Source organism: Numida meleagris, chromosome 19 (genome assembly GCF_002078875.1).
Source record: "Numida meleagris isolate 19003 breed g44 Domestic line chromosome 19, NumMel1.0, whole genome shotgun sequence".
NCBI classification, from domain to species: Eukaryota; Metazoa; Chordata; class Aves; order Galliformes; family Numididae; genus Numida; species Numida meleagris.
This window is the reverse complement of record NC_034427.1, coordinates 7,818,684-7,832,664: the sequence shown is the minus strand read 5'-3', so window position 1 is coordinate 7,832,664 and position 13,981 is coordinate 7,818,684. Positions and strand designations below refer to the sequence as shown.

Below are 13,981 nucleotides of genomic sequence, written 5' to 3'. Positions count from 1 at the left end.
CGGAGGGGGCTAAACACACGCAAGAAAGACAGCGCGTCTGCGGGCAGGTTTGCGTGAGGCTGGGGAAAATGCCCCCGGATTTCAGCACAGCCTCGTTTCCTTCAGTGTTTCTACGTTTATTTGAACGCCACAAGCGATGGGAACGGGCGGTTTGCGCGCTTTTTTTTTATTTTTTTTTATCTCTAGAAGTCTAAATCACCCTTAAATGACGCTTTGTAATTGAAACACTCGGGAACTCACGGGTCCGCGGGCACAGCCGGGCCCGACGGCTTCACCCGCTCCCAAGCACCGAACCGAAACGAACGGAGCTCCGGCGGTGCTTCAGCCGCGGCCGCTGCGGGTTTGAGGCTGTTTTTCCGCGGAGACGTTTCTTCCCATTGCTATTTTCTTTCTCTAGCGCACTTTTTAAATATATATATAACAATTATTTTGCTTCGAGGGACAGTAGTAAACGGCCGCTTTCTCCTGAACGTAGCAAGGAAATAAATACAGATCCCCAGCCAGTTGCCTCGCATTATTCGGAGGGAAATAGCTGGCATTCCTGCCCCGGTTTATTTTGGAGCCGAAATTTCCCACCCTTCCCTCAGCGGCGGTCCCCGCGGAGCCGGGCCGGGCTCCCCTGGCCGCTCGGAGCTCGGCTGCCGGGAGGGCTCGGGGCCGGATCCCGACAGCCGTTCCCGAAAGCAAATCCCGAGAACGGTGAAATTATTTCTTCGCTCCGAAGGAAGGGACCGTGCCGGCGGCCGCTGGGACCGGCCCCGCTGCCCTGTCTCGGAGGAGAGTTAAATCGACCAAATTACCGGGTCAGGAGGACGCGGGGATGTAAGTGCTCCTTCCCGTCCTGCCGCCCCTTCCTGGGGACGAATCGACGGGGAAAACTGGAGAAAAGGATTCTGCTGTTTCCCGGCCCGCTGCAGGTTCCCGCTGTGAGGCCAGCTGCGGGGAGGAGGCCACGCTCCTCCGGGGAACGGCAGAGCCCCGGGAATGGGGCAGCGCGGAGGGAATGGGGACAGAAGGGCCCCGACGGGGCGGTGTGGGGCCGGAGCCGCCCTGAGACCCGGGCACGGCTGCGAGCATCGCGCCGGCCACGGCGGGACCACGCGCCGCTGGGGACGTGCGCGGTGAGGTGGGGGCCCTGCTGGTGAGACCCCCCCGGCCCCGGTATTCTGGGTTTTGTTGCAAAGGAGAGCGAGAGCACTCTCTCGGAGCAGAAAAGCGCTTCGCTACGTCCTCTGCTACCCGAAAACCCAGTCGGAAAGCTCTCGGTGTGCTCCCCGCTGGTTCCTGCGAAAAACCAGGATCCGGGGCGGGGGGGGGGCATCGGCTCCCGCTGGGACAGAGGAGAAACCCAGGAAAAATAAAGCCGGGAGACACCCCCAGCTCGGGGGCGGGCGGACACCTCCATCCCTGAGGCTGGAGGTGGGAGGGGGGTCAACAGGAAAGGGGGGACGCGGGTCGCCCTCGGGGGCCGCATCCTGCCCCCGTCCTCCCGGCGCCCGCGGCCCCGCTCCAGGGGAGAGCCGAAGGGCGCGTCCCCCCCGCCGGGAGCGGAGCCGGCGGGACGTATCCCGGCCCCCCCCCTGCCGGGAGGAGCCCAATCCTCGCCGGGACCGGGGCTACCCCGGCGGCCGTCACGTGGGCCGGGCCGCACCGGGGCCCCCGCCGTAAAGAGCCGGAGCCGCCGCCGCCGCCGCCACTTCCCCGCCGGGCGCAGCCGGGGACGCACCCACGGGAGTCGGCGGCGACGGGAGGGAGGGAGGAACGGGGGAGGGAGCGCCGACCCCGCGCGGCCTGGGGGCAGTGGTGGTAGTTTTCATTTTTGTTTGTTTGGGTTGTGTTTTTTTTTTCCTATAAACTTTATTATATTTTATCATTTTGAATTTCCTGGGATTTCCCTGCATGGTCTGAGCGCAGCTTCATGCCCACCCGGCCATGCCAGACTCCACTCCCGGCCCGCTGCCATGTGAGTACCCGTCCGGGACGAGGCACTCGGGGGTGGGATGCTCTTTTGGGGGGTGAGGTCCCCCAGTAACCGCGAGGGAGGCCGCGGTAGCGTTATTTCGCTTTTCAACAAGAAAACGGCAGCGCTGGCGGCTGGGGGACATCGGGGCCGCCCCGGGGCCGGGGCCGCTGCCCGACAGCGCCGGGACCCGGCTGCTCTCGGCCCCAGCGCCCCGGGGATCCCGGCACAGCCTGCGTCTCCCTTCCACCAGGCCCCGGTGCTCGCTGCAGGCCCGGAGCTCAAAAAAAAAAAAAAAAAGACGGGAAAGGAAATAACTTTTGTTGGGATTTTTGGTTGTTGTTGTTTTTTTTAAAAAAAAAAGTTCTTTTTTTTCGAACCCTTGGAAATGCCCGGGCGGCTGGGACAGGGCCGGGTGGGACGGAGCCGCGGGCGCTGCTTTTCGTTCAGTGGATTTCTTCACTCGACCCTGTGGGATGGAGCGGACCAGAGGAAAGCTTAAAGGAGAGAGAAATCTCTCTGCGTATACATAGAAATCAAAGCTCCCGCTTTAAGGAAAGCTGGGCTTTCACACTGGGAAGCAAGAAGGGCCCCGGGCTGGGGTCCGCGGGGTCTCACGAGCACGGGGCCGGGAGTGGGGGGCGGGCCGGGGGCCGGGAGCGGCACGGGGCGCTCCGGCCTCGCTCAGCCGCGGCTCTCGGCTCTGCCCCTCAGGTGCCTCTGAGTGAGCGTTTCGGCAACGTCGGGGCGCAGCCGGCCGGGCCCTGAGCAGCCGCCGCCGCCGCCGAGGACGGAACATGTATCAGGGCCTGGCCCTCGCCCCCAACCATGGCCAGTCGGCTTATTCCCACGACTCCAGCAATTTCCTGCACTCGTCGGCCGGCTCGCCCGTCTACGTGCCCACCACCCGGGTGCCCTCCGTGTTGCAGACGCTGCCCTACCTGCAAAGCTGCGAGCCGCACCAGAGCCACCTCGGCAACCCCCCGGGCTGGGCGCAGAGCAGCGGCGAAACCACCGCCTTCAACGCCGGCAGCCCGCACCCGCCGTCGGGTTTCTCGTACCCCCACAGCCCTCCGGGCAGCAGCCCCCCGGGGCGCGACGGTGCCTACCAGGGGCCCCTGCTGCTGGGCGGCGGGGGCCGGGAGCAGTACGGCAACGCTTTGGTGCGCTCCGTTAACGGGTCCTACTCCAGCCCTTACCCCGCCTACGTGACCCCCGAGCTACCGCCTTCGTGGACGGCCGGACACTTTGAGAGCAGCGTGCTGCACAGCCTGCAGACGAGGCAGGCGGCCCTACCCGGCCGCAGGTCAACCTTCGGTAGGTCGCCCTCACCGCCGCCTCCGGGCGTTGAGATTCTCTCGCTTCGAGTCGGAACATCCCCATGCGCGGTGTTTTGGTGGGGGTGAGCCGCTCCGTGGGTTTTCTTTCCCGTCGGGGAAGATTTTATCCAGGGATAGAAGGATGGTCCGGGGAGAGGGAGCGTGGGGCTGACCCTAAACGGAGTGTTCTGTGTGTGCGTGTATGTGTTTGTGTTACACGGAGGGCAAAGAACACGTTTCAAAGGAGAGGACAGAGGAGCAGAGGCCGTCCAACACCCCTGACCCCCCCGCGATATCTCCTTTCCACAGTATCGACTTTGTGCCTGTACTTCAATACTTACCCTTGTGTTTAAATTAGCGGGGCAGATTTATAGCTCCCACCCTTTTAAGTAATTTATTGTGGTAAATGAGTTTATATTCGGACAGACTCTCGGGCTCCTCATTCGCCTTCACCCAAACAGGTCTGCAGCTGCAGAGCCCCGCGGCCTTTGGAGGGGCTCATGCGCTGACCCGTAAGCCCCGCGCTGTTCCCCAGCACCCACACCGCAGAGTCCCTTTAAAGCAGGACCCAAGCAGACACAATTTTCGGGTCTCGCTGTAGCAACGCTCCCCGTGCAGCCCCGGGGGTGTTCCCGCATCCTCGTCCGGCGGCGGCTCGCAAAGCCCTTTCAAAACCACTTCAAGACCTCAGCCGCGTTATCGTCTTGACTGCGGTGATCCAAATTATCTTATCTTTGCCCCAAGAACAAAGCGAAGCGGGGACGCAGCCCCCTCCCCGCTGGCTTTACGTCCCACCCAGGGATGCTCGGGAGCGGTTCGCTTCCAGGATTTTCTCTTTGTCTCGGAAAATCCGTTGCGTTGTGCGGGGTCGGATCGCCCCGCTCCTACCGAGGGAGGAAATGTCTCCTGCACTTGGAGTTTGCTGCTTTGGGACCCGGAGGAGAGATCGCCGTCCTCTGTGCCGTTTATTTTTGCTCTTGAATAGTGTAAACCGCTCTTAAGTAGCGTAAACTATACATTTTTTTTCAGTTAATGAATTATGGCTAGCTTTTTTATTATTATTTTTATTTTACTTTTAATGTTCTTCTATTTTTTCATTATCTCTTTTTTTTTATTTTTTAATTTCCCTCCTCCCCCCTTTTTTTGCTTTGCCTTTTTTTTCTTTCAGTCGGATCATTTTTAACGTGATCGAAAATGAAGGACGGGGAAAAAAAAAAGTTTTTTGTTGTTGTTGTTATTTTGGAAGAAACCAACATTCAGGTCGAAGAAAATTATTTCTAAAAGAGAGGGGAAAAAAAAGAGAGAGAGAGGAAAAAGTGGAAAAAGACTGATCTCAAAACGGGGGCTCGCTCCGTTCTGCTCCGGGCTGCGAAGCAAAGCGCGGTGCTAGAGCCGGGCGGCTCCGCGGATCCCTCCGGGGGCCGTCGGGGGAGGAGAAATGCCCGGAGGAGCCCCACTGCGGGCACATCTGGGGCCGGGAGGGCCGTACATGGCGGCTGGGCACTGCGTGGGGCCGGCCGTGCCGAACCCGCACAGCGCGGAGCCCCCGGCGAGCACCGCGCATTGATGGAAGTCAGGAAAAGTGCCCCGTTTTACCCTGGGTTCCTAATTACCGTGGCGATAATTAAGACTGTTTTTACAGCCCAAGCAGGGGTAACACCGCAGATGGACTCTATTCGTTCCCATCCTGGGAACGCCCACGGCCCTTTTGGGGTTTTTGGGGTGCAGATAGATGAAAATCCCCAATGCTTTGCTTTTGTGCAAAATATTGAAAGATGAAGTTGTGGGGGGGAATAAAGGAATTTTTTTTCCCGTGATCTGTAGGGTGGAGGCAAGCTCCTGGTTGTCCCTTGCATGGGGGATTAGGGACCTGCAGTGCCCCATACACGGGTGGCACGCTGTAGTGGGGCCGGCTTCTGACCTCGGCTCTCTCTTCCAGAGTATTTGGAGGAGTTCCCCGGGGATGGTCGGGAGTGCGTGAACTGCGGGGCCATGTCCACACCGCTCTGGAGGAAGGACGGCACCGGGCACTACCTGTGCAACGCCTGCGGGCTCTACCACAAAATGAACGGCATCAACCGGCCACTGAAACCCCAGAAGAGGCTGGTAAGAGGGGGATGCCCCTGTGCTACCTAGGGGTGGCTGGAGGGCAGGCTCTGGGGGCTGCTGCTGGTGCACGTGCTGTTGGGATCTCTGTGTTAGGGCCTGCTGGATTCTCAGTCTTATCATGAATAAATGCTGTTGGTGTCAGCCAGAGCGGTTCAGAAGGAGCAAAGCTGCGGAGTTGCTGCTCCCACACGGTCAGAGCCCAGCGCCAAGAAGGGAGAGCATAGACTGGAAGGGTCCCTGCAGTCTGGGAACATATGAGGCTCTGTGGGCTACTCCCAGCTCTGTTCCCAGCATGGGTTTGTTGCTTTTTTCCTATTGCAGTAGTGACTGTGTGCTTGTTCTTCATAAAGATGTGCAGGCAGAGCAGTTGGAAAAGGCAGGGCTGATCCCAGGCAGGTAGCGATGGGAGCAGGATGGGGAACATTTGACATGCCTGGAACCTCCTAAGGGAGGATTTGGGGTTTGATAGTTCCTCATTTCTCAGCAGGTTAAAGCATTAACTCCCCATATCTCGGTGTTGGGCTTCCTCCAATTGGGATCCCATCATGAGAGAGGAAAGGAGCCTCCTTTTTTTGTGTGTGCAGTCGCTTTGGGATGTTTAAATTTGGTGGTAACAGTTTTGGTTTCAGAGCCTGTCATCAGAAGCAGTCATTACAAACAGGATGTTTGTCTGAGCCATGCTGGGGAACAGCTGGGAGTTCCTTTTGCTGTTGCTCGGGTGTGTTGCCGCAGTTATTTTGCGTGTTGCAAAACAAATTGTTAGCAGTAACCCAACAGTGACAAGTTTCTGTGTGAGGAAGTGATAAGAAACAAATCTGGGATTGCATAAAATGTGTCATTCCGCTTTTGATCGTGGTAATTTGATTGTTTGCAAAACGAAACGAGCAGAGGCTCCGTGGAAAATCGCTCTGTAAAGACAACTCACCCAAGTCAGGGCATTTCTGTGACACATTTTATGTTATCCGATGGGATTTGCCCATCTCACCAAAGCATTCCTTGTCTCTTTTAATGTAATTACATTACATATACACTCGAGCAGCAGGCTCCAGTCTCTGCTGAGAAGCACATCTCAAAGTAACGCTGCTGATTTCTTTGGAGAAAACACAATCTATGCATTGAAAGTCGAACTCAAGCCCTGCATTTCAGAGCCTGCCATCAAAACACGGCACTGGCTGAATTTCCAGGGCTCTCCGAGCAGCTTTTTCACCCAGGCACTGGGACAGGTCTCGCCGTTACCCAATATTTTGTCCATTGCTGTTGGCACGGGGCAATCGGTAGCACTCGTGAGGCATTTTTTTAGTAAACATCTCAGCAAAGTTCTCTGGTTTAAGATTGTTTCACAGGGACGAGCCGGGAATTATCACAGCGTTTCCAGCCATCTTGTTATGTTGGTTATCAATGCGATGATAAAGCCCAAGGGAAAGAGCTGATATTCTTATCCAGGGGAAACACTTCAGTGTGGCTGAAATACATGATGGGGTTTTATTTCACGGAAAAGGAAAGAGGCCGCGATTTTGACTTCCCATTCTGACTTGGGAATTAAAGATTTCAGAATTGTGGCTGCTCCGCCAGTTTGCAGTGCCGTTTTGCAACAAGTCAGAGGACAGGAGGACCCACTGATGATGGACAAGAGGGCTCTGGGCGTGCTCTGCAAAGCCACCATCCCAGCTGCTCTCAGCTCCCTGGGCTTGGGGTGTTTCTCCCCAAATGATTTCACTGCCGGGGCTGTCGCTGCAGCACCCATGGGGGCTGGTTGCCTGTGGTGAAACACACTGCTGGAGGAGCAATGAGGAAAAACGAAACACAGGCACAGAGAGGAAAAAGGGTTTCTTTTGCTCTTTATGTTACGACCTTTGTTCTGTAAGCAGGCGCTGTGTCGTGGTTATACTGACTTGTGTTTTCACAAAGCAAGGCCCTGGAGAGCGCGACGTGGCACATAGAGCACTGCGCTGATGGTGCCTGCTGCTCATGCAGTCATCGTGTGATTTCCAGCCCATTTTTTTCTTTTTTTGTCATGATGGCAACAGGGACAGCCGCTTTTCTTTGCCCTGTATCCAGACACACAGCACGGTGGCTTTCAGCAGGAAGGATATTTCTTAGAGGAGGATGGGAGCAACACTTTATTTTAGGCAGGATCTTCCTAGCCGAGGTTTCTTGATACATTTCACAAGATGATGCCTTAAGCCCAGCCCTAAAACCCAGATCATCTTCACCACCCCGGAGCAGCCGCTGTTGTTGGGTGGCTCTGCTCATGAGCATGCCCCCAGTGCAAGAGCATGGTAGGAGCAGAGCTGCATGGGGCAGCACTGGGGGGCAGACATAGTCCTGTGCCCGGCAGCTCCCACACCATCCTGACTTAGAATCATAGAATCATTAAGGGTAGAAAAGACCATTAAGATCATCAAGTCCAACCGTCGACCCATCACCACCATGCCCACTGACCGCGTCTCTCATTGACTTGGAGTCTTAATTAGTTCAGTGAATCAGAACAGTTTGCTGCAGACACTTTCCCATCGCCATCAGCTGCCCTCTGTCGTGCTGTACTTCTGAAAAGTAAGCAAAGCTGAGTCTCTTACAGTTTTGGGCCTCCCTTTGGAGGGACCTGCCCAGCTGGTTCTGAAGTTTTAGGGCTGTCCAAGCAGTGCTCGCACACAGTTAATGTGATAGGCACCAGCTCATGGTTCCTCGAGCTTATCAGCAGCACTTGGCTGTCAAGCCAGGTCCGTGAAGAGTTTTTGTTTGAGTGTACGGTGCATTTGTATAAATAAACACTGGAGCACAATGTTGAAGTCAACAACTTCCTAGACAAGGTCAGAGTGGTACAAAGGCAGTGGGGTGGAGGCAGGCAGCAATGTGCTTTCTTTTAGGGGAACTGCTGGGAATCCAGCAATAACGTATTGTACCGTCGTCCTTCAGTGAGAAAAGCAGCCTTGACTGTCTTTTTTCTTGCTAAATGGGCAAGCTGTGGGGTAAGGCCAGATTCTCACAGGATTTCTGGGTTTTCTATTGTAATGTGTGGCCATGGAGGATGGTCTCCGCTGTGCAGGAGATGCAAACACAGGCAGGCACTGATGGCCCAGCAGATAGCCCAACACCGTGTGACACCAGGACAGCGTGTCCCTCCCTCCCAGGAGCCTGCCCAGAAATTTCGGGGCTTTCCAAAGCGCTTTGCATTGGCCTTTGTCCATCCACAGGTGATGACAGATCTCAGCAGCCCATGCCAGGCTCCAAATTCCCCCTCACTCCTGCGGCAGGAGTTGCACCTCAGGGCCTTTCCTCGATGGGAGCAGAGCGGGGTGCTGAGCACCTTTGGGTGGCCGCCTGGGCAGAGGGCCCTCCTGGTTGCAGTGGTGAATGGCACAGCCTAGGTGGCTCTAAGGCTTTAAGAAAGATCTATAATTGGTCCGGGATCATGCTGTGACACCATGCCCCATATTACAGACAAGGATTGCTGTTGAGACCTCCTCTGTGCCCAGCTTGTCAGCTCACACCTCAGCGCATTATTATTTTTGCCCGATTATTTCTCGAAAGGCAAACCATTTTCTGAGCAATACCATTATTTGCAAATAGTCGCCAAGAACACTTTGCAACCACTGAGTCGAAGCGTGGGCCTGTCACTGGTGTCTCTTGAAACTCAACGCTGATCTCTCTTTGACTGCTAACCTTGTAAAAACATTTCATTTTTATTCCTGCTCACCCCACCTCATTTGTCATATTGATTACTTATGATATCAGGGAGTAATGGAAAAATAAACAAACAGGGAGTTCTTTATTGCCTGCATCACCTATTGTCTGCCTTTGAGAGGAATCAGAGTAATTCTTCCCAGGGCTGAATAATGTATTCAAACACCTGAATGCAAGGAGTCCGTGTTGTTACTGAGGATGCTGGGATCTTTATACTTACTCTTATTAAAATAGTCCAAGTGTGAGGTGCTAAGAGACGTTGAAATGAAACGCCTATTAAGCTGAGATGTCTGTATATAGAGACTCGTGGATTTTCCAGTGGCTCGGAGTACAGTTGTTAGAAAAGATTTTGCTGCTTCTGCCAGAATATTTCCCTTCTTCATTTGGAAATATTAATGTTGCAGCGCCAGCAATCACAGCACTCACAAAATATGTAATTAGTTAATGTTTGCGTGGTGTTTCTGCAGCCTGTGAGGGAACAGATTATCTGTGAGACGTGCAGAAAATAACTCTCCCGGTCCACTCATGGGCCAGTTCAGCTCAGTTCTGCTCAGCTCAGCCAATTGATTCCAGTTGCCTTAAATAAGAGATTAATTGGGGTGTTGCTAACTTTAGTGGTAGTTCTGAGTGCAGAAAAACAGAAGTGGAGTTCACTTCAAGCAACAGCAAATTTCGGCCGCAGCCATTTGTGCACTGATAGCCTGGCAGGTATCTTCCTTCTATGTCTGAGAAACACACTCTGTGCTCTGGATCCTGATCATTCCCAGCACTCGTTGGAGGTTTGTGAAATGGACTGGGAGGAGATCTGCCAGGATTATTGCGCTCAAGAAAAAAGCGCTTGCAAATTGGAGTGATCTCATTTGAATGCAATTTCTTTCATCTGAATTTTGCTATCTTCACGTTGCGTGCTTCATGTTTTCCAGGAAATCATTGTAGGCGGAGATTTTATTTTTGTATGAAAGGAAACTTCCCCAATTTGCCTTTTCTATGTGCGCATTCATGCGTTTGTTTGCTTGCTTTCAAGTCTTCCTCGAGACGTGCTGGCCTATGTTGCACTAACTGCCACACAACCAACACCACCCTCTGGAGGAGGAACGCCGAAGGGGAGCCCGTCTGCAACGCCTGCGGCTTGTACATGAAGCTCCATGGGGTGAGGGCAGGGGTGTGCCAGGTTATGGGATCCTTCCCGGTGGGGCTGGGACACCGGTCTACAGGGAACAGCCCTAGAGCAGAGCCAGAAGAGCCATAGCTCAGTGCAGTTAAAGCCCATTCTACCGAGGTTACCCAGAGTGAGATGAAGGGGTAAACGGGAGACTCTTGGGAGGTACACTGATAATATTCATCCAGAGGATGGAAACTATTGGTACCATGTCCATCAGCCAAGAGAAGTCTTCATCCCTCCATACGGACCTCTTCAAGCTTCTGCCGTAGAGGTTCAAGTCTCTTTATCCCATGACCGCTCTCTCTGGGTCATGTAGGCCCCAGCCATCAGTTTAATTTAGTAATGCCCTCTCATAAAGGTCACCAATAAATCAGGAAAAGGAAAATAGGAAATAAAGGAAAAAATAAATTGTGGGAAAGCCTTAGCTGTTAGCCTTATACATCTTCCAGCCAAGGCCTGTTGCAGAGAAAAATAGCAATTAGTGAAGGACAAGGACTTTAGGTGCATTGCATGAGCTGCAGTGTGTAAATAGGAAAGCAATGCGTGTGCGGGAAGGAGCTAAGTAAAACACAATATTAATGATCCCAAACTTTATGAATGTCAAGGTACCAAGACCTCTGGCCATGAAAAAGGAAAGCATCCAGACAAGGAAAAGGAAGCCGAAAAACATTACCAAAGGCAAAACCTCAACAGGTACAGTGCTGCTCCCATCCATCCCAGGGGTTTGGGGCACGGTTCATCTCAACAGGCTTCACTCTGCAGGAAATTATGAAAAGTAGAAAATCATACTGTGATTTTTCTCCCCAATGATTGCTTTTGCTTTAGGATCTTCATTTAGGCATAGTCCTCAAGTGAGAGGAGGATGTGGGGTGGAAAACCTTGTTGGTGTCATGTTCCCACAGGGATCCCTGCTCTGTGGGCATCAGGTTCCAACCCTGCAGTGCTGTATTCAAGCAGATCTGAGCTACACTGGGCAACAGGGAAAAACTGGGGCTAGGAGTGGTGAGTTTGGGAGTCCAGGGCAAGGGACGGGGACACATTCATCACCTGCCCCTCTGGGCTGTACAAGGACTGGCACTGCCAGGCTGTGAATGGGTTCTCCTCCTTCCTTCTTCACAAACATAGAATCACAGAATGGCTTAGTTTGGAGGGGACCTTAAAGATCATCTCGTTCCAACCCCAAAGCATCATGGCAGCAAAATACAAAGCATTGCCCTGGTGGTGGAGAAAGAGAGCGGTAGAATTGAGCCATGCAATGCAATGCTGGCCACTGAAATACAGATCTCCTTAAGGACACATTTTTGCCTGTTACTGTGCCTTCATTGCTCTGTGCTCATTTTCCTGCAGGGTCCACCACTTCGGCCACGAACTCCCCTTCTTCCATTACGAACTCAGACAGCACGGTCACTTTAAAGTCCGAGCCCAGCACAACGCCGCAGTACCCCGGACAGGGCATTGTGTCGGTGTCCCAGGTAAGGCACAGGGACTGTGCTCCACACACTCCCTGATGGGTGACCTGGGCGCCTTGATGAGCCAAGCAATTTGCTCATTGCCTTGAGAGGCTACCCAGTCAGCCGGTGGGATCAACCCTGAGTGGAAAGCTCCATAGCTCCCAAGAAAATGTTCCTTGTCCATACATTATCTGTGCTTTAGACCCCCAGGATTTGTTTGGTGGGAGAGGCATTTCACCTTTCTGGAGGAAAAAATGGCTCTAAGTCAACCTGCAGATGGGCATTTGGTGACCCGTGCTGTCTTGGTGCAGGGTCTGAGCCCCCTCAAGCTGGACAGGCATGTGGGTGAGATTTTTTTGTCTGAAACAGATATATCAGATCTGTGCTACACTCTTGAAAAATAGACGTGTGCCCAGACATGTCCGAAGCAGACAAGTTGTCAATAAATAAGTGCAGGCAGATGCTGGGATGCTTTCTCCCTGCTCGCTGGCCTGGCGATGGACACTGGGCACCTCCAATTAACATCGTGGACAGCGTAACTTTGCCCATGATCTATGAAAGCCCTGCTGCCGCATTAGGATGAGCACGAGAGCTACCTGCTGGCTAACTATGCCTTTCCCTTTCCTCCCGGGGCAGGCGCAGAGCCAGTCAGACGAGGCACTGGCCGGCGGCGAGTTCAAATTCGAGCCGGAGGACTACCCCTTCTCTCCCAGCAGCATGGCCCCGCAGCCGGGGCTGAGCGTGCCGCTGCGGCAGGACTCGTGGTGCGCCCTGGCACTCGCCTAGATCCCCCCGTGCCTGCAGCCTGGCACCGGCTCGCCGCGGGACAGGCTTCTCTTGGAGGATGTGGGAGGAAGACACCGACTGGATGGGGTGCCCAGAGAGCTCTTCCCCATCCGAGGAGATCCAGAGTGGCCTCCCTGAGGCTGACTGTCTTCCCCCGGGAAGCCGTCCTCCTTTGAGATGCAACCAGCAAATAAACGCATCCCAGAATCTATGTTTATTCGCAGTGATTTCTCCCTCCTATGACTCCTCTGTGTGCAATTTATTCCACTTTCCAATAAAGACTGTAATAACGTGGCACCAAATAACTTAATTTTATTAAAATGTAAACTGTGTAGCCTCCCTTCTGTTTTATTGGCCACAACAGGGAGAAGAAAAAAGGAAAAAAAAAAACAACGGTTGTTTTAAACATTTACTGTTTTATATTAAAAACTATCATCTCTATAGAGTGTTAGCTTCTGAAGCGTTCAGCATACCAACACCGAGCTGATGAGTCAGACATGAAATAAACACACCGCTCTTCCTTTCCCGGCTCCAAACAAGGATTTTTTTTATTATTATTATAGGCAAACCACATGACAAGAATGGTCAAAACCACCCAAATAATAAAAGAGTTCCAAAATGCTATTTTTCTTTTGTATTTCCTGATGGTTTTCAATATTGCCTACTCCAAGAATTAGAAAATCAGAAATGAGTCTTCCAGAAGTTCAGAGAAAGGCTTGAGGAACTGAAAAAACAGGCTGTGCTGGACGTACTTTTTGTTTGCATCAGCTTTAGACATGTTTCAGGTGAAGAGCTTTCAGCCCTGTGGATCAGAGATTCCTTCCCCCCCATTCCCCCTTTCTTTTATGGAAAGCCAAGCAGGAATTAATTTACTGGGGCTGTGTTGTAGCAGATGATGGCCAGCAATAGAAAACCTACTCTGCATTTCCATAAGTTGGCACCAGTGCATGCCTGCAGTGCTGCTGGGGACACTGGGATCACTTCTCTCCTCTGGGCTCCCTTATGAGCAGTTATTGGTGGGATCGCATCAGTGCAGCCATGGACTCAGTGTGGGCTTTAGGGCTGGGCTCCATGTGGGGGGCAGTGAGAGGATATGGGGCTTGGAGCTGCACAAGGGAGATGGGCAATGGGGAGAGGTGCTCTGCTGCAGGCTCTGGGGTGAGGATGGGACTGTAACGAGCATGGAGGTGGGTGGGAAATGAAGGGGGAGAGAGGTCGTGAAGTTACGTCTAAGGCCTGCTTTATTTGTTACTACTAAATAAAACCCCCACCCTGGCTGGATGGCTATTTATGGCCAGGAAACTGTCAAGTAATAGCTCCTTAATATAGAAGCTGACCTGTCCAGGGCTTCCTGGAGCAACTCTTCCTCTTGTCAGAAGAGATGGATCACTCAATTTTTATTATAAACAACAGCTAAAGATGATCAGGGAGAGTGAAATCTAGCATCAAGTCGTGACTCATCTGAGATGGAGGAGAGCAGACGCTCTGGGCACTGGGGAGATCGATCCCT

The 13,981-nt window shown here is 53.2% G+C and overlaps 1 protein-coding gene across 1 annotated transcript; it reads left to right on the top strand.

Moving 5' to 3' along the window:
• On the top strand, positions 1,710–13,088 carry GATA5 (GATA binding protein 5). The gene is made up of 7 exons (XM_021416914.1): positions 1,710–1,963; positions 2,675–3,277; positions 5,219–5,385; positions 10,097–10,222; positions 10,840–10,927; positions 11,582–11,706; positions 12,322–13,088. The coding sequence occupies exons 2-7, from the start codon at positions 2,758–2,760 to the stop codon at positions 12,469–12,471; spliced, it is 1,176 nt and encodes a 391-aa protein (XP_021272589.1). The 5' UTR covers positions 1,710–1,963; positions 2,675–2,757; the 3' UTR covers positions 12,472–13,088.